Source organism: Chaetodon trifascialis, chromosome 6, assembly GCF_039877785.1.
Source record: "Chaetodon trifascialis isolate fChaTrf1 chromosome 6, fChaTrf1.hap1, whole genome shotgun sequence".
In the NCBI taxonomy this organism is placed as follows: Eukaryota; Metazoa; Chordata; class Actinopteri; order Chaetodontiformes; family Chaetodontidae; genus Chaetodon; species Chaetodon trifascialis.
Window position 1 is genome coordinate 1,950,313 of NC_092061.1, and position 24,888 is coordinate 1,975,200.

Below are 24,888 nucleotides of genomic sequence, written 5' to 3' on the forward strand. Positions count from 1 at the left end.
CGGCAGCGCGGGGTCAAAGAACGAGGAGGAAGCTTTCCGCATGATCACCTCCTCATCTCGCTCGGCGGTGAGTGTTTCAGACGTCATACAGTTCTGACTCACTTCCATAAAACCTGGAGGCGGTTGTGTGGATATTATAGACGACACCAGATGTGTGGATCTTAAAGATTCTTCTGAAAAAGGGTCATTAAAGGCTGCAGCGTGCAGAACATCCAGAAATATACAAACAACAGGGCTCAGTGTCGCACCAGTCAAACCGCACTGTAAGGATGTTATTAAAGTATAATCAGGAAAATGTGCTGAAAGTATAACAAGTAAAATATCGTTAAATTATGACTCAAGCGTTCATGTTTACTGATGGAGTCGGTTGAACTCATTTTGAATTACCTGCAACTGATCTGTCGATTACTTTCCTGATTAATCGATTAGATGTTTGATCTATAATATGTTGGCTTTGTGGCCCAAAGTGATGCCTTCACTACTGCAGGAAAAATGACTTCACCAGTACCAAAAAATTACTAAAATGATTTTTTTACTTCCCTCTGGGCTGCAGAAGAAAGTGACATGAAAAGAAAAGATTCAAGTAAAATAAAGTAGCTCAAACTTCACTAAAGGCACTTTTTCTGTTTCCCCGCTGACAAACCAGAATACCAGTTTCTAACCGATGACATCATCCCATCAAAGCCGTTCACGGGAAGCACCGAGAGGGAAAAAACTGCTGTGAATATTACACTTGACAAATAAAAGGAGTCTGACTCATTGAGATGAACAGCGTGCAGTAAATGAGTTTGCTGAGACAAGCTTTTATAACCCACTTCATGGCTGTCAGACACAGTCAGGTCTTATCAGAGGAAACGTCTGGCCACATTACAGCAAATTGTCCCCGCGCCAGACTACACCGGTCAGCTTCCATCAGCAGTAAAGCAGAGCTGGTGTGAGAGAGGTCAGAGGGCGGCCGCCCACCCAGCGGGGACACAGAGGTCTCTTCCATCTATTGATTCACCAAACACAGCGTCTGCTCGGCTGTCATCTGCTTTTAGGAGTTTTACTATCAGGCCTGCAGCTTTTCCCTGCTGGATCACAACTGTAATCACATCTCCTCTGTGTTCACACCGCAAAATTAATGGAGAGATACTCATTTTTTTTACTATTAATAGCTCGTCTTAATAGCTCAATTATTTTTACTGCTGCATTTCTGTGACGTGCGCTTCCTAAATTTGACTATTAAGTCTATAACGAGGAGCGGAGCATATTCAGGGCACCCACTCGCGCTCGCTGAGGCTAAGTGTCACGGCCTGGAATAAAATCAGGGTCGCGTCCTGGTTGGGAAGTCGCTGCCGGTCCGCTAAAAGCCTTCATCGAGCTTAAAAGCCTGAACATGAGTCCGATGGGCTTCATCAAATCCTGCAGAGGTGTAAACGGTGCTAGATTGACTTTGAGGGTCAAAGCCTGCAGAGAAACTCATTTCACAAATCCACTTTTCAGAAGTCATCAGCTCTGTTGCAGCAGAGAGGAAACAGGAATGTGGATGATGCTGTGATGGGAAGCTGTGCATTGAAGGCAGACCCCCCCCGCGTCTCCTGTACGGTGATGAAAGGTTGCTTACGGAGCAGCAGATGACTTCATGCTCTGTGAACTCTAATAGCTGCAAGAAACATACATAATTTACACCGAGCTATAATGAATAAATCATTTATGGTTTGATGAGAGGCTTAATTACTCCTGAACAGACGAGGGTCAACTTTGAAGTTCACGTCCTGATCGCTGGGCTAAAAGCGATGCACCTCCCGAAACACACCGCCTCCCCCTGAGGCGGCGCGTTTAGCCGAGTTTTGGTGAAACGATCACGGTTTGGAACGTATTGATCGTAGATGTGGGGAGCAGAGAAGTGCGTTACGCTGCAGCTGCGTTAAAGCTGCTCATTAGTGGAACCCCCCCCCCTTGTTAAATTCAGGCTCACCACAGGACGAAACGCCCACCTGTCCGGCCCACCAGAGGTGACGCTAAAGCTTGTGAATGACTTTAAAGTCCCCCTCCACGGTTCAGCTCACTGTTTCACTGTTTCACAGGACGATGTTCGCACAGTTTGGCAGTTTCCACGTTCGGCTGCTGGAGGAGGAAAGTTTCTCTGTGCTCCGTCTGAAGGTGTGTTGAGTTACTGGCATCGCAGTACATGAAGTATGAGTCCCAGCAGAGCCTTTCATGTAAACATTTTGCAGACCCCCGAGCCTTTAAATCCCTCTCTGTGTATCACTGTATCATATGTGACATGTTGCTGGAGCTGCTAATTCTCACCTACTGAGTGCAATTCTCACAGAAAGGACTCAGGCAACACCTCCAATTTCCCAGAAGCTGAAGTTAATACTTTAGTTAATGTTTTGAGACACTGCAGGCTGATCTGACTGTCCACCCATCCACCGATGACGGCAGCAAAGACAGAGTGGTGACCACGGGCTGCGCTGGACCAGATAAAAACCGTATGCAGGCTTTTAGTCTTTGCTGAGATGCAGCCTTCAGTGTGAAACCTGCACCTTCAAAGACGCATTTTGCACTTTTAATCCAAAACGTGATCTCTGTGGCGCTGCAGCCTTTGCTTTCTTTTAGAGCAGCTGCTTATTGAGATGTCTGAGGACGCTCTGACGTGTCGACGGGCAGCTAACGTTACGTATAAGCTAGCTTCATAGCGTGCTTCGTGGATCGCAGCTGGCAGTTTTCTCATGACTGCATGAGTACTGCATTTGGTAAAGCCACACATCATCTGACATAATTCACTTCACTAAGCTGTTTATTGTCTTTCTGACAGTGTGAAAAGGATGAAAATAACAGCTTGGAGCATCACGTCCATCAGGATCACACCCATTTTCTTTGTTTTTGACCCTTTAATAGCAGCAAAGCTTCTTTACTGCGTAGCTGCTTCTGATCATGTTTTATTTGTACTTTTTCCTTTTCTGGAATATTGAATCTGCTCCAAATATTAAGTTCCCTGATGAAAGAAATCGCTGGTAAGTGTGAAGCTCTTCTTTTCTTTTTCTATTAATAAAATCACTTCATGTGCAGTAGTAAATAATCAGCCTTTAACAACACACATTTCAACCTAAAATATATCCCTGTAGTGACTTTCATTCCCTTCTTATTGACAAATGTCTCTTTGACTGAATGCGTCCATGCAGAGGACAGGACAGAGCAGAAGCTATTACCACTGAAGTCTGATAAAAATTCACCTTGAGGCGCCGCTGACATAAATTTCTCGACGGTTTGCAAGCTCTCGTTAATAATGAAATGTCAGGAGAAGTGATGGCGTGTGAGCAGCTCCTTTGAAGAGCAACAGTGGAGGCTGGAGGTCTCTGCACGGAGAGCCTGGTGGATATTATTCACCTCACAGGCGGCTGCAGGATGGTCCTCACACGGCCCGGTCGCAGGACTTGGACTCAGACCAGGAAGCGTGATTGAGGAGCGTTTACAGGTGACACAGAGCAGAGGAGACAGGCAGAGGCTCAGTGATTTTCTGCAGAGCGTCCCGGCTGCAGACAATCACAGTAACTGACTGTTGTTGTGTGGCTGAACACAGTGCGAGGGAGCGAGAACCTGTTACGTGCACGTGTGCTCGTCTCACGCCTTGTCGCAGTGATTCCTCCTCTCAGCCAATGACTGCGCAGTCAGAACGCCGCCAGCTAAACCTCGAAAGCAAATAAGGCCGGCAAGCAACCACGAACATCTCTACATGTCCTGATCCTGCTGTGACACTACTGGTCCAACAGCTGCAGATACGACAGCAGGATTTACAGAATTACAGCAGTGACGCACAATTATTTTTACTGTTAATTCAGTAATTCTTTAAAGCTTTTTCTGTCTTTAAAATGTTCTCAAATGGCTCAAGAGTCCATGGCTACGCTAGCAGCTGCAGGCGGTGCTTTAAGCTAAAGTCTAACGATGGCGTGCTAACATGCTAACCATGCAAATGCTAATGTGCTCTATAATCTGGAAGTGCAGGGGAGCGCTGTGCTGGTGTGGATCAGTACGTGCGTTAGAATAACCCTTCCTGTCTCACTCAGTGTGTTTTCTATGGATGATCTGTTCGTTTACATTTCCCTGCATGGGATGAACGAAGTGTAGAATAATGGAAAGTATGTGGTGTCGGTGCAGGCTGTGAAAAAGCATCATGACAGGATACTGAGCAGCGTTTGCGCAGTGACCTGCTTGTGTTTGAGCAGCTCAGAGCAGAGATGCGACGCCCGTCTGTGTGTTCAGACTTTAGGAGGATCTTTTTTGGCCATTACGGTGGCTCGCACTGGAACAATGACGCCTGTCTTAAGACGCCTTTGAGAAAGCCATCCCAGTTTGGGCTTTAGCGATTTGTCATGCTGCCACTTCGCCAAAGTGGGCTAAGAGTGTTTTTTTTTTTTCTAAAGTGAGTGAAAATGCTGAGACCAAAACAAAAAGTCTCACACTGTGTTTGTGCTTCACAGAGACTCATCAAGGCAGCTCTGAGCCTCGCGCTGCAACCGCTGGCAGCTCGAGTTGCATCAGTGCAGCTCCGGCCTCAAACGCAGCTTTCTGTAGATGTTCGACCGCACACTCATGCAGATCAAAGACACCCATTTGTTCCACTCTGCCTCTTTTCACTGTAACAGCTGCGTACCTGACATCTGCTTTGCACGCTGAAGAGCCTGTGTGCTGCACAGCAAGATAAAGCCCTTTCCAACACAATGCAGGTCAATATTCACTCTATTTATCAGATTTTGTAACAGCTCTGTTGATTCAAAAGGCTTTTTTTTTTTATATTTGTCTGCTTTTTTCCCAGTAAACACATTTGCGGGAGAGGAGAATGAGAATATTTTGAGAATTTGCTTCAACATGCGAGATCAATTGCAGGAAACGTCTGGTCTGCGGGCCGCAGCTGCCCGTGAGACTGCCTGTTCTGACCTCTGAGTCAATTCATAAATACAGAAGTAAAGAGTAAAAAGCAAGCCACTGTGCTCGGAGTGATGAAGAAGGCTCATCTCAAGCATCGCTGCAGCTACAAACATGCTAACCTGGACGAGCTGCAGGATGAATGTTTGAATTTGGTGGAGTTTGGATGCCCGACAAGCAGCTTTCAGACAGACAGCGCTCTGCAGGCAGGCTTTGTGGTGAGCGAGCTAATAGCTAAGAAGATGAAGAGGAAGAGGAGCTGCCACTAAAGCTGCTCCAAAGTGTCAGTTTGTCTGGAATAATTCACAGAGATGAAAACCTGACGTGGAAACTGTGTGATTCGGCCTTAATGGTGGACGTTACAAAGACCCTCTCAGAGCTGAACCTCGAGCTGACTGGCCTGGAACACCAGCTGCAAGCAGCATCATCATCATCATCATCATCACTGCTATCTGACATCAGACCCTCGCCAAAGAGACGCAGTCCCAGCCACCGCATTAGCATGTCTCCTGGAAGCATGTTAAAGGCTGTTGATTGGAGAAAGGTTGCTCATCCCAGACAGCATGATGCTTTCCAACAACAGGAGACGGCTGATGCCTCATTCCTATTGGAGCAGCAGCGGGCTGACGGGCTGAGGCAGACGACAGCTTACGATCCGAGTGACCTCCCGGACTGCCCGATAAGCAAGTGGTGCAGCTTTAAAGCGGCCTCGCTGATGAAAGAGTAAGATATCCACTTTGGGAGTTAAAAGTGGCGACTCGCTGGATGAGAAGCTAAAAGGAGATCTGAAGCGACGCCTCTGCGCTCGACGCCGGAGGCTGCCAGAAGCTGCACGGCCGCTCGTCACTGGGACGCAGCGAGGACGTGGACAGAGCGGCTAACCCCGAGAGCAAGGTCGCTCTTCAGAGGGAATGACAGCCTGACGGACGATTACGGGCATGAAAGAAGCTATTTAATAAGAGCAGTGCTGAGATTATTATTCCATTCACTCGACTGATTCCCCAAATGTTGATAATCCCGTCACTTGTCAGAAAATCTGAAAAATAACCAACAGGTTAAAGAATAATGAAGCTTTAGCTGCAGGCCTGAACGAGTAAACGCATTCTTTTTAAAATGCTTTAATTTAGAAGCAGTAAAATGTGCTTCATCGCTTCAGAAACGCTCAGATTTGCTTGATTTCCTGCATTTCATGCCAGTACAAACTAAGAATCTTGTGCATTGATTCTCGGCTGCTGGTCAGACCGTATTAATGACTCTGCGTCTTATCTTTGCGTCCTATAAACCAGGTAACTGACGAAAACACGGCCAGCGTGAAGCTTAATTAAAACGCTGTGAGGGCCTCGACGGGGACTTCACAGCAGCGTTTCAGCGTTACCCCCCCCCCCCCCCACCCTGACTGTCACTTTCCATCAGGAAAACGCTCCACCTCCCCTCTGTTCCTCCTCTGTCCTCACCTCTGTCAGCACCCCCCCCCCCTCCGCAGGGCCGCTCCAGTCCCTTTCCTGCAGACACCCAGGTGGAATTCAGCCAGCTGGTCGGGGGCCATGACGGACCCCTGTGTGCAGTGACACCGAAGCACCGTGTTGATCTCGCAAAAGACCTTCACTGAGCGATTACACTAATTACAAAGAGTCTGAAAAGAAGGAGAATCTGGTCATTATGTGTCTGCGGGTCATGTGACTGATCATGTGGTCTGGAGGTGACCTTCTGGGTATCTGCAGTCTTATGCAGCCTGGTCCTTCTTTGCATTTCTAATCTGCATCATCAGACTGACAGACTACAGCGTCCACGCCATGAAAACACACAGAGCGACAGGCTGCAGCCGATGTGTGTGTGCATGTGTGTGTGTGCTTCTGCACACATTCACATATAAAACACACACTTGTGCAGCACCTGCTTCTGTCTCGTTTCTATTCCTCCTGACTTCTTGATGTTTCTGTGCTAAATGTAGATTTCAGAGCTCCACTCTGCTCATTCTGCTTTCTTCTGACGCAAGTGGGATTTCACAGTGAGAGCTGATGCATACAGCACCTGACCTTTAGCACGTACATAGCGGGAATCCTTTTTACAGCTTCCTCCCACAGACCACCAAAACAGTTCCCACACACATTTACTACATACTAAACTTCATGAAAGACAAACAGAAGCTAAAGCGCTGCCCTCTTTGACAATCTGCAGCGTTACATCTGCTCTGCAGGCTTACGGGCAGCATCCAGACCACAACCACAGCTTCTGCTGTGTGTCAGCTTAACACAAAACAGACATGAGAACACCAACGTCTCTTCTTTGTCTTCGGCTGTTTTTCACCGTAATTAGTCGGGGAGGGCTGCCGGCCGAGGGAAGCGAGCCAGAGGAGAGGAGGTTCTCACGCCTGTGGAACCAAAACAAACAAAGCCCGCTACGGCAACGCAGCAGCCAGCGGCCGCTGATAGGGTTATCTCTGCAGTCACACATGGGCCGTCTCACAGCAGTCAGCACCGGGCGGCTGCAACGGCCTGACGACTCCAGCAACACACACGGCGCAGACTCACACATTAACACGCACACACTTTGATTTGAAGGTTGAAGTGTACGAAATGTAAACTGGAATAAACTAACGGTGCTGCTGTGGTGCATGTTTATTTCCATCTCTCAGATCAGAAGAAAGCCTCGAGGTTTCAAGCCTTCGGGTGGAAGTTTGCAGCGGTTGACTGTCTCTGCGGGCCGGCGTTGCTGGGAGACAGTCAGCTTCTGTGGTTACTACAACGCGTCACAGCGCCGTGTGGCCCACAAAGCGCAATGCAAGTTCCCCTTTTTCAACAAGATCACGCTGCGTTCGCTGCTGATGCAGTCACTGACTTTTGGGGACAGTAAAGGGCGAGCTGACATGCTGTCACCTTTTAAGCTGAGATGTTGAATTCATTAGCATAAAGTTGCAGCAGACACAGAGGAGCATCAGCAGACATCTGCAGACACATTAAGTCCAGTCCTCTCCTTACAGAGCAGCTGGTCCCTGACGGTCTGCTCTCTGGTGGCGAGCAGGTCGCGTACAGTCCGGTTTTAGCGCATTTTTAATGAAAGCCTATCATATTGATAAGCTTGTATTCCACTGAGCAGGTAGAAGCTTGCGAGCTATACCTAATGGAAGCCTTTTAGCCTAGCTTGGGAACATTAGCACTGAGTCGGGGAGAGGAAGCACTCAAGTGAAAGATGGGACCAAGCAACAGCTAACAATGTGAGAATAATATTCAAATTCTGAATGGTGCTGATGTTACATCTGCATTTAGCAATCATCGCTGATTTATCCATCTTTCATGAGTGTGAACTCGCCGGTCTCTCTGCTTTGTGCCGTCCCTCCATCATTAGAGGAAATGTAGAAGAGGTAAATGCTTAAAAGCCTGGCAGCAGAGGCAATAGCTGCAGTGTGAAATCCATCAGACAGGCCACTGGTGCTGCTATATGATGGAGATGGCAGATAAGCCCGTGTGTTTTGCTGTGGGAGTGGGTGTAGTGAAAGGGGATCAGTCCACAGCAGTGTTTAGAGGTTCAAAAGCCCCTCTGGGGAGGAGAGCGATCGATCCTCCCTGGCCGGGAGCCAATCCTCTCCTTGCCTTCTGCCAGATATTCATCCACACTATATATAAGCCTGTAAGCCTGATGCTGTGTATACAAAGCACTGGGGTTCAGGGTTTCACCATCACTGCTGTTCTTCTACCAGCAGCTGTGTTACGACCTCCACGCTGTGTTTCTGAACGTCAACTAAACACAGATGTGCTCAGGCTGCTCTGCACAGAGAGGGCGCTGCCGCGTCGTCTGTGGCGTGCACGCTGTCGTCATCGTGCTCTGATTAGAGGGAGCCGTGGAGATGAACTATAGCTGCTGTCTCATTAGTCCGAGTAACCCTGCCCGGTTCCCACCCACGGGGGCTCCTCCCAAAGCCACAGGAGAGCAGGGCACCCCCGAACGGCCTGCAGGGACGGCACGCGAACGCCACAGCTGCCACAGCTGGCAGAGCGCACCATCACACACACACACAGGGGAGACAAAGCACACTCAAATCTCTTCCCAGCTCTTGCCAAAAAAAACGCCTCAGAGGACGATCACTGGCTCGGCGACAAAACGGGGTTTCCCCACAGGGACGCTCCATCAGCCTGCAGCAGAGCGAGCGGCTGCGGGTGACCTGCTGAGAAACAAATATAGCAAACACTGGATGTGAAACAGATGCATCAACATCCACATTTAAACACGCTCGCCGAGGTCCTTTAAGCAGCGCTGCAACACCATCACCACAGCCTGGAAGCTAGGCCTCATGGGAGCTGGGATCGATGGCTGTGGCCCGGCAGGCGTTGGCCCGTGTTTGGGGACGGGAGGAGGGTGTGCAGAGGAGGAGGGAGGAGGAGGCAGAGGGGACGGCGGGCGTCCGGGCCGCTGTCCGTCAGACCCGCCATGACAGGTTTATCCCAACCGAAGGGGAAGGGAACGCGGCACGACGAGGGCCGATAAACGTCAGGCCGAGGCCCCGCGCCGCGCTAACGGCTGACAAACACGTGCTGCTCTGCGTTCTGTCCAATCAGAGCGGATAACAGCTCATGTACAACCTGCCTGACAGACGGGCAGAGACGCTGCCGCTCTCATATTCAGCAGTTCAAACGTTAAAGAACATTTTCTTCATACAGAGAAGAAAACGCTAACACATCAGGAGCTACACACAGCACACAGCCGAGGCTTCAGACCTTATCAGGCTCTCACATTGATTTAGCAGCTCTTACAGGCACCAGAGAATACAGAGAACAGGCCTGGCTGTTATTTTTCTAATGACATAATGACTGAAACACAGCTGTTTACTGCATCCAGCAGTGATGAAACAAGCGGCTTCAGAGCAGGACAATAACATGTTATTTCTCCATAAAACCTCGGCTCAAAATCTATTCTTGATTTTTTAAATAATATTATTCTAATGTTCACATTTATTATCAAAGGGTTAAGCACACACAGCTTCGATGGGCCACAGACCACAGAATTTATAGCCTCAGCTGGTTTGTTACGCCCATCTGTAGACGGGCTGCTATAAAAATACACACAGTGCAACAAGCAAGCACACACACGACTACATGTCAGTACAGCTGTGGGTATTTTTGCACTTTTGAACCATTTTGAGAAACATTTCATTACATTTTGGCTGTTTTTCCCGTAATTAGCAGATCCATGCACCATGCAGGTCACCTTCTGCATGTCCCATGTGCGTCTCCCTGCAGCTCATGTGATGTTACATAAAGCCTTCAGATAAAGACGGAGAGTCCTCGTCATGCTTCAGCTCATCAGAGGTGATGTTTTTTTTAATTGTGGACTCAATCAGCTGCTGGATTCAAACACAGACACATGCAGCTGAATCAGACGTGAGGAATAATTCAGGCAGCTGAGATCCATCCGAGGTCGCTTCCAGCAGATGTCTAAAACCTCCCCCACATTTTGGCTTCAAACAGGAAGGTGAATCCAGAGACGAACACACAGTGTGCTGAGATTTGTGAAACATCTGGTCATATTTAAAAAGGCAGCAGTCATCAGGAAAATTACTTCAACCAAACAAAAGGCTGCTTTTCCTCTAAAGCGCTGAATGCTGCTGGAGGTGGAACAGTCCCTCAGTCGAGATGATCCTGCCATAAAACATAAACCTGAAGAGCAACTTTCTGATTGGCCGCTCAATAGTTCAGGCACAGTGAAATATTGCTTCAGTGTCAAATACATCACCAGATCTCCCCATAAGCTGTTCATCCTGTGCACGCTGTGGGGTGAAATAAATCGAGCTAAAGTGGCAGAAAGCAGGAGGCCTGTCTCCAATACAATAACTGAGCACAGTGAGTGTGTCACCGAGCACTTCTGTGATTGCCATCCTTACAAAGGAATGACATCCAGTGAATACAGCGAGCGGAGGAGCGTGTGGAGCGCGGCGCTGAGCTCCGGCACTCATCTGCCTGATGAATGCACAGCCCCCTCGAACGCTGTGACCTCTGGCAAGGTCGCGGCGTTCAGCTGCAGCCGCACGAAGACGCTCCTGAATGAATAAACCGTCGCTCCCTGCAGCATCTGGCTGCTTTGCGTCCTGTTTGTCGCCTCTGAGCTCAACCTGTGGCTCATCGACGGGAGTCCCACAGCACACGGGACATTCAGGACTCGTTTATTCCCCTGAAAGTTACATAAGATGTGTGTGGCAGCCACATGGAGGCTGTAATGGGTCCCAGTGGGATAATATGGCATCACTGGTGGTGATGGTTTATTTCTGTGTCAGACATTGAAGCTACTGGGTGAACGCCCACGTCATGTACTGATAGCTGCTGTGTTTATCTGTGACACCTGTGCACGCGGACAGGAAGCCGCCACGTCTCTTACCTGTGTCCTGTCGAAACTGGTGCATGGACTGCAGGTCGATGATGTAGGGAGACAGCTGACCGTCCACCTGCCCCAGGACCACGCTCCCCCGGGCGTCCCCCTTCAGCACATTCTCAATATGGTGGCACACCGCCGCAGTGTAGGGCCTCCAGCGCCCGTGTTCGTTCAGCCACTCCCACACCACCACCCTGGCCAGGTTCTGAGGGGGGTACCCCAGCCCGTTGACGGGCACCAGCAACCCCGACCCTGGACGAGCCATGTCCCTCTGCGCGCTTCAGCTGCTGCTGATGTCCCGGGCTCGAACAGCACTGCCAGTCAACTGGCACACTGGGACATCTTCATCAGAGGCAAACAGAGAACGCTCGAATCAGCAATTAGCTCAGCGGTCCTCGATTATCTCATGCTGCTTTCAGGCCAGCAGCCCCTCCGAGTCACCGTCCACAGGTTCTGTGCGACCGCTGGCGCTCTGATCAGCCTCTGTCCTCTGGTGTCTTGTCGTGTTTGAAGTGGCAGACGTTGATGATGATGATGATGATGGTGATGATGAGATTTGCAGCTGTAGCAGCCTCAGTCCTCCACAGGCGACCACAGCAGATCAGCGGCAGGTAAGCAGGAGGCGCTCTCTAAACAAAAGACGAGGAGCAGAAACACTGTGGTAAACAAACGCTGTGATGTCTCCCCTGAGTTCTTCCTCCACAGCCCGTCTGAGCGGAGACGCTACAAACTAACCCGCCTGTGCTTCAGTCCCATCGGTGGCCTGTGCCTCTGGCTATTCTGTTTACTTAAAGTGGAGTGACAAAAAACGAGCCTGCGAGCTGCTTCAGCAGCAGAATAAATGTGATTGTCATCAGATTTGTGCGGAGAGGACAGAGCGGAGCGCAGAGCCAGATGCTGTCCGCGCAGACAGTCTCACTCAGACGTGTTCCACGCAGAGAGCCGCTCAGGTGCAGGATGCAAAGCGAGGCACGCTGCCTCTGTTGCTCCTGATGTCTCCACAGCATTAAAGCTTCAGGCTCATACTGAATGCACGGCGCGCACGCACTGATTGTGGTGATACAGACCTGTAGGCTGCAGCTGTGGTGCCACACATCTGTCAGGTAGAGGCTGCATTTCAGGCTCCGGCCGAGAATCTGATTACAAAAGAAGAAAAAAACGAGGTGCAAATCTGGAAACGCACCTGCCTTTTTACATCTGTGATTTCCACATTGTCTCCTCTCCCAGAAACTGAGCTCTTCCTTCAAACGCACCTCCTGCGGCTCCGCTAATCCAGCGTCAGTGCGGAGAACCGAGGCGACGTTTGATCCCCGCCAATCCGCCACAGACTACACCAGTTTGTTGGTCCGCTGTGTTAAAGTGGATGCATGCCCCAGATGCACGGGTGTCAGTGCGTGAGGTGCGGAGCCGTCCCGCCGTGCACGCGCATTTCTGCCCGTGACGCCCAACGTCACGCATCCACACGGTAAACGCGCAAAGGTCGTCGCCCGCAAATTACCCGCAAATGTTCAGAGCACCTGTAAGGACAGCCGCTGACAATCAGCCGAAGTGTCAAGTAAGCTAAGAAACACGAAATTATACAACTTCCGGTATCTGTTTCAAAATAAAACCCCTGCTGACACGTGATTACACTGAGAGCAGAGCGAGGCATGTTAGATGAAGAGGAAGCAGCATAAATAAAAGAAAAAGAATATGCTCAGACATTTTGACTGATGTCACTGGATGGAAATATTTTATTTTAACGGAGCAAACCTTAACTTATCTTAAACAAACGCAGACAAAAGTCTATAAATGAGATTGACTTGATATGGAAACGTTTGAATTGGGGTCAAATATGGATAATAAAAGACAGTGTTTTGAACTATTGCATGGCAGAAAAACACATAACACAGTACAAAAAATATATATAAGCAAAAAAAAGGTAATATTGCAAGATATAGTGGCTGTTAGCAAACGTTAAACATAAATAAGTGCAGGAAGTAGGTTTGTGATGAGAAACAGCATCATCACAGGGAGACGATGAACGATGCTGGAGCTGAACAGTGTAAACAGTGAAACACTGATCATGTGATGGATTCATCTGCTTGTTTGTGTGCAAACTGTTTCTCATGGACCATCCTGACTTCACAAAGGGCATCATGACAGTCTGATTAAGTATCTGAAGCTGTAAGGAAGCTAACTGCTAATTGTTTTTCCTGGGGGCTTGTTTTGGGATCTTTCCAATTATTCTCCTTTCAGATGCTTCTGAAGAATCAGCATTTCATAGATATTTCATGGATGATGATGATGATGATGATGATGATGATGATGCTCGTGATAACACATTTTTGCACGCATTTCACGTGTAACTGATGTCAGTGTCAGCCTGTTGCAGCAGTCTGCCTCAACTGAATAGCTTCAAGTGAAATTCTGCTAAATGGGACAACAGCGCCATCTGCTGTCAGAAGGATGTAACTGCAAAAACAAGGATTATTTTGAAAATCCTCAGCAGAGAGAAGAAGGACTCCTGAGATCACAGCTCGCTCTGGTTTTCTCACTGCTTATACAGAGTGTTTTATAAGATAAATGGCCTTTACTCACTGCTTAGATCCTCCAAAATACATCACGTTTTTGCACTTAGACACGTGACACAGGTCGTTTCAGGTGTAGCTACGTCTGTCACCTGTGTGGGTGGAGCAGCTTCTCTTTAACAGGTTTGAATGGGATTGGTCATGTATGTGATATAGAGTCAGTGCTAACAGCTGAAAAATTATCATTTTATTGTCAGCTCTGGATCTTTTCATCATCATTTTAATCGCTTACAGAAATCTATGTAATCACATGTAACTATATGAACTGCACTAATTGCAGGTTTAGCACATTGCATCAAATCCGTCATGAGCGCAGTGTCATCCAGTGTCTGTTTACGTGGAAATGAGGCCATGTGAAGGACTTACCTGTAGTGTGAATCCAGCCACGTTGATCATCACAGCTCTCAGATCAGCTGACAGGAAAACATCCACAGAAACCTTCAGGACACAGACTTGATGACAGTGTGAATGATGCTGCAGTTAATGCTGCCACAGTAATGTCTGACTCATGTGAGACATGTGGAGGACCAAAGGATGAAGCTCAGCAGACCTGCAGGGAGTAAAAGTCTTTTAAAAGAAATGCTCTCCTTCATTCAAACCCAGCTCTTTTCGCTTGGCTTCATCAGTCAGGCTCACGTGCCAGCCTCACGTCTCTGCTCGTGACAGAATCAAACGAGCCCCTGCAGGCTGGTACGTCTGAGTAAAAACCAAAATACTCCTTTAGAGGTGAATCTGAGATGGAGAACATTCATCCGCTTCTATCCACCGCCTGCATCACCTATCAGCACAACAGCGCCATCATGTGGCCTCATGTGGAGAGACATGACCTGAAGTGAAACTGCAGCTGGTCTCCAACCAGCAGTCAGTCCAAACAATCCGGCCTGGGATGGACCACCATGTGTTAAGTTTTACAGCGTTTACTGTCTCTTAAATACACATTTCTGTATATTTTAGTTTATTTAATTTTATTTCAGTGTTTCATTTTACTGTGTTTCATGTAACACTTTTATTACTTTATGCTATTCTACAGCATTGTATTATTTAATGTAATATCATATAATTTCTACCAATTTTTCAACATATTTTATTTTTCAAATTTTTTGTATTTAGTGTCATTGGACTTAATCGTCATGTCCACTCTTGCATACTTTCATTGCATTTTATTTTTGTCATTGTTGACTTTATTTTTAATCATATTGCATCATATTTTCATGCACTTTGATCATTTGAATTGTATTTCAGTTTAATGTGTTTGACATATTTAAGTTTATATATGAGAAACTAAAGTAGAAATGACCTCGGACGTGAAATAAACCTGCTGCAGACGATCGATGCGCTGCAGTGAGCATCTGGAGCTCCTTCCTACACTGAGAGTGAATCTGATCAGCTGCTGAGTCACATACACAATAAACGACTCACATTTTTCTCCAGTATTACACATGAAAACTTCGTTATAAACCATGAGTTTAGTCAACATCACATTTCAGATGACTGACCCAGCCCTCCCACATGCACACGCAGTAAAGACAATTCAGTGGAAAAAGTTTAATAGTGAGTAAAATACATTGAAATCCTTTCAAATCAAGCAACTCTTTGTTTTATTACGTCAAAAAATGCAAACGTAGAAGATAACTGTTATTTGTGCTTTTTCATTCAAAACTGAATGCTTTGATTTTCAACATAATTTTTTTACAAATATACATGAGGATATACAGCATCGCAGACGTCTGGTTATGTGAACAGTGTTATTTTCCTGCATCATTCATGGAGATAACATCACCGGCTTGACCCTGAAATGACCCTGTACAATATGAACGTCATTAACAGAGAGCAACGCGTTTCATGAGCTGTCCGTCAAACGTCGGGTGAAGAAGCGGCGTGGCTGACGGCGGGGGGCTCACAGAACAACATATATGAAGAGAGCCATGATGGCAGCGCTGATGAGCCCAGAGATGGGAACCGTGACGAACCAAGCGATGAAGATGTTCCTGAACAGGCGCCAGTCCACGGACTTCCTGGAGCGCAGCCATCCCACGGCCACCACAGAGCCTACCTGTGTTCACATGGGTTAAAATCACAGGTGTGACTAACGGCTCCACGAGTGCTCAGTAGTCGTGTGGTTTTTAATTTCCTTACCTTGCAGTGGGTTGTGCTGACAGGAAGACCGATATTGGAGGCCACAACGACTGTGAGCGCTGAAGCTAGCTCGATGCTGAATCCACTGAGATGGAAGAAAATGTGTCAGCGTGCTCTGACGGAAAGGTAAACCAGAATGTCAGGACATAAACGTGCGGCATACCTGGAGGGCGTAATGGGTGTGAGGTCTTTGCCCATGGTCTGGATCACTCTTCGTCCCCACACCCAGAGTCCAGCACAGATGCCCACTCCGCCATAAAGAAGCAGCCAAATGGGCGTCGGTGCGTTGGACATCACAGAGCCGCCATCGTAGAGCATCCAGAGAGCCACCAGTGGACCAATCGCATTGCTAGTGAGAGAAACGGCTTGTGTGACTCCTCTGAATGACCAGCGCAGACACGAATCCCTCAGCAGAAAACCAGCCTCTCCTACCTGACGTCGTTACCTCCGTGAGCAAAGGAACCGAAGCACGCCGTGAGAATCTGCAGGAACTGGAAGAGCGAGGAAACGGCTGGCTGGTCGACCTCCAGCTCGTCCTCCTCCACGGGGACGTCTGGGCCGGCTTCCTGAGTCACGCTGCCGTCCTGGACTGTACTCCCGCTGGTCATCGCCGAGCTGTAGCTGCTGTAGCTGTCCACCCTCGACCTCCTCTGCAGCCCGCCGTCCAGGTCCTTGTACTTGGGATCCCCCTGAATGCCGTAAATGGCCATGGTGTAGGAGGTGTAGCTGTTGTTCCTCCTGATGGGCCGCTCCTCCGTGTCGCTGTCACCGATGCAGTCTCCGACCTTGGCCATGTGAAGCTTGTGCAGCAGGTCTTTGTAAAGGCCAGAGTCTTTGTGGATGGTGTGGGAGCGTCCACTGTGAGGGTCAGTGATCATCATGGGGCCTACGGTGCCATTCAGACCTGTGGACATGAATCACTTACTGGTGAACTTGGTCAGAACTACTGGCGGTTATTGGTTTATGGGTTTGAGTCCTTTCAGTTCTTACCATTGATGCCATCCAAGTCTTTGGTTTCCATGTCGTTGCTGTCCAGATCAGCTTCATCTGAGCCTCCGAGTTTGAACGCCACCTTCTGGCACTCTGCTGGAGGGGTCTGGGGTCGGGGGTCACGAGGCGCAGGGGGCTGCTCTGCTGCTGCAGGTTTGCTGGAGTTTTTCTCCATCAGTGGAGTTTCGCAGGGAGCAGCAGCCGTTCCTCCTGAATCACATCAGTGCTCAGCTGTGATCAAGCACGTCACACTGCGGGCAAACTCCTCGTGCAAGCGTAAACATACTCACGTTGGATTTTCTTCCTGAGGCGTGGACACACAACGAACCAAACGACCAGAGCTGTGACGAAGGCACAGCCCAGCGAAATGCACAGTGTACCCCACCATGGCACTCTGTCAAAACCCAGCACTGTGCACACAGACAGGGACACGAGAGAGAACGCCGTCTCAGATAAGGAGGAACTTCACCGCCTCTTTCATTTATTCTGAAGCTGCTCCTTTGAAGAGAAACTGTTAGTACTTTAACATCCCTGTAACTTACTTTAAAAACATCCTCACGGGCATGTTTCAGAAACACGACCCTGATGGTGTTTTATGCTTAAAATAAAAAAACTAAAATCATTTTTCCAGAGTAGCCACACCTCTTCCTCTCTCACTGTGACAAAATGATAGAAAAAGTCTGCTCCAGTGTTTCAGTGTGTTCAACGCTATCAGCAGGACAACACACTCGTCCAATCAGATAGCGAGAAACAGGCCGGTCTTGCAGCGCAGTGATAGCACATGCCTGACGTCGGGTCACTTTTCTCTTAATGCTCACACAGAAGGTTTAATACGGGTTAGTATGACAACACTGAAGCTCCCCTAACAGACACAACTTACCTGTTCGTTTACGTGGACAACAGCAGCTTAGCAACCAATGAAAAGCTGCACAGTAAAAAGAGGTTTTCATCGGCTGAGAAGCCACAACAGTCACGCAGAAGATAAAGTGTTTTGTGTCTCTGTCAGAAAATAAGTGTTGGCTGGAAGGTGTGTGAGGTTTCAGTGTGAGGAGTGCGCTCTGCTGTGTTACGCTGTAATTTTGCATAGCAGGAGTTATGGTGTGTTACACTCCTTGACCCACACACACCGGCCTGCAGCCTTCAGTGAAGGGCCCAGGCCAGTTGACTTCTTGATAAGTTCAATCCTGCAAATGAAACAAAAAGGAGTGGAAATTGTCCATTTAATAGTTGCATCTTTCTCAAATTCCCATTCAACTGCTTTTACTTTATTCTTGTTGTGTTTGGTGTCTTTAGTCTCCTGAAATCCTGTCTTTATCAGTGTCTGGAGGTTTTGTCACTGGAGAGCGGGTGTCCAAAATAAGAACAATGTGGAGTCTTTAAAATGAAATGTTTCCTCCTCAGTGACATGTGCTCAGACCTCACCTCGCTCCGGGGATGTCAACAGCTGCTGTGTTGTGAGCGTGAATCAGGAGGAGCGTGGGTGTAGGAGTGCAGTGTGTGCAGGCGGTACTCACGTGGTGCTCCTGTAAACATGATGGAGAACAGGTTGATGCCCATAGTGATGGCGTAGAAGACGGGAAGAGCTCTGAGGCCGTTGGGGACGGGGTCGACCTGTGGAGATCAGTGTGTGAGACACGTCGGGCTCGTACGGGAAACAGTGGGGACTGACGAAGCAAACAGGCGGCAACAGCTAGCAGCAGGCTAACTTAGCTTAGCACAAAGACTAGACTCTTCATCAACTAACACACTATCTCTAAGGGATGTTTTACGGGGTTTTGCGCTTTGGTTGATGGATAATGTGCTAATTGGAGGAGCTGCTGGGTGCATTTTGTTTTCAGTCAGCCAGCTGCTGCCGATGGCTGCGTCTCCGTACAGACGAGCCGTGTCAATCTTATCAGGCAACTTTCTGCAAGGATGCAATTAAGCACGTCGCCCAAGATTTCTCCTTTAAGTACGATTTTGAGGTATTTATATTGTTTTTCCATTTTAAGCGCTGAACTACTCCACCACATTTAAGAGGGACATATTGTACTTTTTTTCGGCTATTTTTAACAAGCAGCTGGAGTTAATAATTACTTTGCAGAGTGAGATTTTAGATTTAAAAAACACCACATAATCAAACCCTATAAAATATAATGTGTCATTGCAGATGAAACCAGTGGCTCCCAACCTCTTGATTTTTCTCCTCTAAACTCCTTATATGGTTTGATTTAACCATTCGAAGCCCCACAGTACCATCTGAACGCAGTATTTTACTTGTGATGGAGCATTTCTATGACTTCAGATGACACTTTTGGACCAGGTCCACAGGTCAGTGTTCGGATTCGACTTACCTTGTTCAGAATGAATTTACGAACAAAAAAGAAGAGGATTCCTGACATGATGCCTGACAGCACAGGTGACAGGAACCAGGACGCCACTGGACAGCAAAAGACGTTAAGAACAACATTAATTAACAAGCTTTTAAAGACAGCTGGGTTTCAGCTTTAACAGATGCAGAAACACAAGCTCACCGATGCGCAGGATCTCCATCCATCTGACCCCTTGGTGACCTCTGGCTACCATGGAGAAGCCAATTGTGGCTCCAACAATGCAGTGGGTTCCAGAAATGGGGAGCTTCAGGAATGATGCAGCCAGCTGCCACACAGCAGAGCCTTCAGGACAAAAACATGAGCAAGGCCTGTTCTCACAATCCAAACACACGCTGGTCAAACATCTCCAAACATCTCTGAAACGTGAGAGCCTACCAAACATGGCGCTTATGGACCCTGCCATCAGGACGTGCTCAGAGCCGTTGTACATCCGGACGTCAATGATCCCCTGACGGATGGTCTCGCTGACTTTGGCCCCCAGCAGCACTGAGCCCACCGTCTCGAAGATGGTGGCCAGGATGCAGGCCTGGCGCATGGTTACCACTCCGGAGCCCACCGCGGTGCCGAAGGAGTTGGCCACATCGTTGGCCCCCACGGAGAAGGCCAGGATGAAGGCGATGATGAAGCCCAACACCAGCAGCCACAAGTAGCCTGACATGTCAGACTGGGAGGCCAGAGCCGCGGTGGTGGCAGCAGCCAGGGTCGCCAGAGTGGTCGTATCCATCACGACGAGTCCAAACAAGCAGATTTATGTGGTGTGACTGTGCCTATGAGGTAATGTGTCTTTATAAATAAACTTCTACAACAAAATGTATGACAGAACCCTGCGGTTCAGTTCTAAAGGTGCTGATTGTGAGAAACGTATTGTGAGCTGGGTGAGCAGAGTTCTCCTATGGGCTTCATCAGAACATGAAAAGGTAAAGAGACGAGAGAGACGTCCATTGTGACTGCGAGCCTCTGATGATACACACTGCAGAAACACAGAAATGCACCAGTTAGTGGTTAATGCTCTTTATTTACCGGGTCCAAAACAAAGGCTGGGTCAGTTACACATTAACAAGCCCAAACTGACACCAGCAGGCAGCACGGACCGCTTTGTTCCTCAGGTTTGATTTACAGCCGTGTGCAGTGGCAGAGGGAAGTGCTCATGATGAAGAGTTTAATATCACCAATAAGTCATCAGTGGTGTGAACCACATGAACACTACTGTGGCGTTTCATGTCTGTGGACAGCTGTTAGTCACTTTCTTCAGGATTAGACCATCAACAGCTTCAGAAACTACGCAGGTTTTATAAGCATCAATACCCCAAAAATAAAGATTGCCCGCCTTTAAAGATTAATCATGTAAATCAAGCACAGAGAGACTGAGTAGAGCTCTTACTTTCTGCTAACTTCAGTGTTTTATGTCCTGGGGAGCTTTAATAGGATTTTCTAAGATCTTGGACCAACAGCAGCTCAAACTAAAATGAAATTTAATCCATCCTGCCACGAAATCTTGTCTATAAAAGCACTTTCTCTCAAACATTCAACACGTGAGCGTCACATAATCACACTGGCCTGGCCTCTCAGACTCCAGTTACGTAGTAAAGGCACAAATAAATCCACTAAAAACTTCAAATGGGATTTTGGTGCTGCGAAGAATCGGCCCATTCAGGTCTGCGGCGGTCGGTCATTCAGCATCAGTATAGAAAATAATGGCATGTTAATCTCCTTAGCGGCTCTTGCGTAAGTTAAACGGAGGGACAACAGAGAAAAAACAAAGAGGAAAAGGCAGAAGAAGAGAGAGAGGAGAGAGAAACGCACTTACACCTGGCTGGAGCGGAGGTGTGCCGCGCGGCTGTGCGTCCTGCTGTCAGCTGAGCGCAGCGCTTTTACGCGCAGAGAGGATGTTACGAACAGCTCTCGGGCATGTTTGGAGGCTCCTGTTGGAGGTCGGTTTATATACTGAGCTGGTCTGAGTACACGCCTTTCCACTCCGGTCATGAGACTGCAGCTAATGTTTAGCTTGTTTGTTGGCAAGGGGGAATAATTACAGTTGTCTTTAATTATGTTGCTTTGCTGCAAATGAACCCGAAATCCCCAAATGCTGTTTTTCCTCGCCACCATGGAGACACAGATGGCTTTTGTTTTTACTTAATTACATCTTGTTGCTAAAGAAAAATACTAAAAAGCATTTGAGGCTACAGAGTGTTTATGGTAATCACGTTTTCTTTTTATGTAATCATTGAGATAGCCCCATAATATTCCTGGATACTAAATATAGTCCTGCTTATTCCGCGAATCTACACTAAAGAAAGACAATGAGCTCGAGCAGCTCAGTCTGTCATGTGCTAAAATGACTACAGCTTGTGGTTAAGTAACAACATGGGCCCCACTCTGGCGCCACCTACTGGCCAAACGTAGCATTTCATTCCCAGTAAGGTTAGAAAAATAGGACAGTTTATAACCAGGTTATAGATTTTTTCGAGTCTTCATCTGATTTTAAAGATGTCAGTGTTGAAGAATTCTCTCCAGAGGGAAATATATTCGGCCTAAAAGTCTAAGTTTAGTCAGTGGACAGTCAGCTGCAGCGTGCATAGCTCATTAAGCAAGCGTGCAAAGCAGAAGTGAAGCAACAGTCACAAACTGTTACTGATCAACCCGTTCTTCTCCATGAATGACTGAAGAGCTCCTCCTGAGCGTCAGCAGAACGGACTCGTTTCTGAGGCGCCACAGTACACTGCCTCCAAATCTGCTGATGAGTTCCTCTTCATTACTCATTGATGTGGCGCCTGCTGGATGATGTAGTTTCTGTGACATCTGACAAGTCGCACAAATGCTACCTGTGCGGAACATTTTGACCTCCGCAAAGCATGTGACGAGGAAATGAAGGAGGTGACTCACGGCTGAGGAGAGAGGTGAAGGTGGCAGAAAACCTGCGACACCTGAGCTGAGGAGGTGACAGCGAGCCCATCCTGTGGCGCATTAAAGTCAGCATGCCACACACATCTATAGCTCATTAAACAAGCACTAAGGGCATCTGAGTGCAGGGGCGGCTGTGTGGAGCAGGTCGTCCACCAATCAGAAGGCTTGAAGGTTTGATTCCTGGCTCCGAACGCTTTGAGGGGTCCATAGACGAGAGGAGAAGTGCAGTACAAATGTCCGTTGACTTTAAATCCATATGGATAAACGCTCATCATCCACCCGCAAGCTCACTTTTCTGCACCATTCTGGCAGTTTCTTTGGTTTCTTTCCCATGATGAAATTTAATCAGCAAACCCAAAGATCTGCAACAGCTCAGACTTCTCTTTGAAGAAAACGTCGACATGCGACGGTTTCATTCTAAGCAGAGCCATCGCTGAATCAGAAATATGAAGACCAAAGACGAGCTCGTGAGGGAAATGACCAAAACACGACTGAGAGAAACCACATTTTTACATCTGAGACAGTCGAGAGACATTATGGCCATTTCTGAGAAAAGCTACCAGATGTTAAAACCAAACCCTCATTCAAGGCCACATTCAACCCTGAAGTGCCGATACAGAAAATGTGATTAATATAAAAGCTTTCAGCCTGCTTGTCTTATATTCCAGCCCACTGCTGCCATGTCAGTGTTTTGTTCTATTGTAAAAGAAACATAAAATGTAGTGTGAATAAGAATGAGTGCAGAGGTTTTACAGCCCATTCTTTGCTGCGTTTTCAACTGAGCGGGTTTTTTCTGTGTTTACGAGTCCTGAAAGAAGCCATTTGTTGCGCTCTGGTGTCTCTTAACATCAGGCTGATCTGTGGAATATTCGGCCTCACATGTATGGTTTCCTATCGCTCTGACTGCTGCTGCAGGTTACATAAAGCTTGCTCCTGAAGCGAACAATCGTTATTCAAACAATTATCCATCTTTGATCGCTTAATCTGACGAGGCTGAACGGCGAAGCATGCGCTGCTCCACAGCAGACGCGCAGCCGTTCCATGCAATCATGTTCTCATGAGATTAGAGCTGCAATTTTGATTATTTACAAAATGCTTCGTGCTTTGTTGACGGTGATCTAACTTTTGACAGACAAGACAAAGTGCAGGAACTTTCCCAGAGGGCTCGGCCAATCTTCAGCGCTGTGGTGCGTACTTAATTACTACTGTTGCAGTCAAATTGACTTAAATGTTGTTTTCTGCCTTGTTTGAGGTATTCGGGATCGTAATTATCTTTTATTGTTGCCTCAAACAACAATGTGCATTTGTTGTGGAGCAGCTTGAGAAGGTTTTTCTCTGAACATTCTCATAGCCAGATGAAGACTGTTTTCCACTGAGATGTCCTGGACGACAGAGGACAAATTCCTATTTTATAGAGAAAACTTTGATGCAACTGCGGTTTGCAGAGTCCATCTGTAAACAGGTATCATGCATCGCACGCAGCCGGCGTCGGTGCTGTCAGATAAGACGTGAAGTGGGTTTGAATGCAGAGTGATGTGTGTTTCTCTCTCTCTCTTCACTCTCTAAAGGTCACTCTGTCAGAGATCTCTCACTCAACAACAAGCTGACCTGCAGAGTTGTGTTTTCAGCCATTTGTGCTGTTCGTCGTGCAACACGAGACCGTTTCTCATTCAGTGTCGGCTGCTTCAGGTTTACCTAAGGGCCTCTAGGTGGCATCAATGCCCCAGTTCAGGTTACACGGGCTAATGAATACGCTCCATGTGGAAATACCAGTTTAAGCACTTAATGAGGGAGAGTAATAAGCAGCCGTTTGGTCACTGTTTGCTCCTTTATGTGCAGACCTGTTACATGTAAACTTTATGGTACTGTAATGTGGACTTTAAGCTGCAGAGTCTTAACTCAAACCACACGATGACATCAACATATACACCTTTAATGCGTTAGCTTAGGAGTTTTTAGGCAAAAAGACATTTAATTTCTCTTGTCCAGAGACGTTCAGAACACTTCGGTTATTCCCCGCTTCTTCAGAATCGACCAGCTCTGTAATTTCAAAGACAGAAGCATTGGACTTTTCTTTTTTTAATGTTGCTTATCATATTTAAAGTTAGACAAGATAGAACATGCAAATAAGTAACTGAAGAGCTCGGCTGGTTCTCATGCTCAGGCCTATATTAGCCCAACCCTTCCTTTCCTTCCCCTCTTCCCTCCCTCCCGTCCCTTGCCAAACAGGATCTGTAGGATCTTACAGAGTCATTTTCTCAGGAGACAGGAATGTCAGAACACAAGGCCTGCTGCCTGCTGGAACATGCACTCCGCATTCCCGCAAACTTACAGGAAAACGTCCCCAATGTGTTGCTCACACATCCATTTAATTTCCACGCAGTGTGTGGCAACAGTTCTGTGTGAAGCGTGTGCACCGGACGCGCTGCAGACGCACCTTGACTCACTGCTGAAATTAGATTGTCTGGTACACCACCCTGCCGGGGTTTGCAAGGTGACTCGACGGCGTCGACTTTAAACGGTGTTTTATTTAGTTTGTAGCATCCTTAGTTACACAAACAAATGAAACTTCTCATTTGTAATCTGACGCTTTTTTCATGAGACTCAACAAATACGCTTTGACAAATGACACAAAACACAAAACT

General features: G+C 47.6%; 2 protein-coding genes across 4 annotated transcripts in view; both read right to left on the reverse strand.

Annotated features, from left to right (window-relative positions):
- dtx1 (deltex 1, E3 ubiquitin ligase) overlaps nucleotides 1–12,833 on the reverse strand; it is a 39,545-nt gene extending 26,712 nt beyond the window's left edge. Inside the window, exons 1-2 of one of the 3 annotated variants that reach the window (XM_070964562.1) lie at nucleotides 12,455–12,833; nucleotides 11,278–11,900 (exon numbers count right to left, since the gene is read on the reverse strand). In XM_070964562.1, coding sequence (XP_070820663.1) covers nucleotides 11,278–11,536 — 259 coding nt within the window. In that variant the 5' untranslated portion in view covers nucleotides 11,537–11,900; nucleotides 12,455–12,833. Of the gene's footprint in view, nucleotides 1–11,277; nucleotides 11,901–12,338 lie in introns of those variants that run through there. The other 2 variants (XM_070964561.1, XM_070964563.1) reach the window with 2 other exon arrangements.
- A 2,648-nt stretch (nucleotides 12,834–15,481) lies between these two features.
- Nucleotides 15,482–21,262, reverse strand: slc20a1a (solute carrier family 20 member 1a). Its single transcript, XM_070964626.1, has 11 exons — nucleotides 21,147–21,262; nucleotides 19,715–20,309; nucleotides 19,481–19,621; nucleotides 19,301–19,386; nucleotides 18,482–18,578; nucleotides 17,258–17,377; nucleotides 16,968–17,177; nucleotides 16,410–16,881; nucleotides 16,141–16,326; nucleotides 15,978–16,062; nucleotides 15,482–15,894 (listed from the first exon to the last, which is right to left on the reverse strand). Exons 2-11 carry the CDS (start codon nucleotides 20,061–20,063, stop codon nucleotides 15,739–15,741), a joined length of 1,902 nt encoding a protein of 633 aa, XP_070820727.1. The 5' UTR covers nucleotides 20,064–20,309; nucleotides 21,147–21,262; the 3' UTR covers nucleotides 15,482–15,738.
- Between the last annotated feature and the right edge of the window lie 3,626 nt (nucleotides 21,263–24,888).

Bases quoted from the DNA above. Each gene is read 5' to 3' on its own strand.
- slc20a1a (XM_070964626.1), bottom strand. From the start codon at position 20,063: ATGGATACGACCACTCTGGCGACCCTGGCTGCTGCCACCACCGCGGCT. The intron at 19,622-19,714 runs GTAGGCTCTCAC...TTTGTCCTGAAG, and splicing joins GTCCATAAGCGCCATGTTTG to GCTCTGCTGTGTGGCAGCTG. The intron at 17,378-18,481 runs GTGAGTACCGCC...CTGTGTGCACAG, and splicing joins CATGTTTACAGGAGCACCAC to TGCTGGGTTTTGACAGAGTG.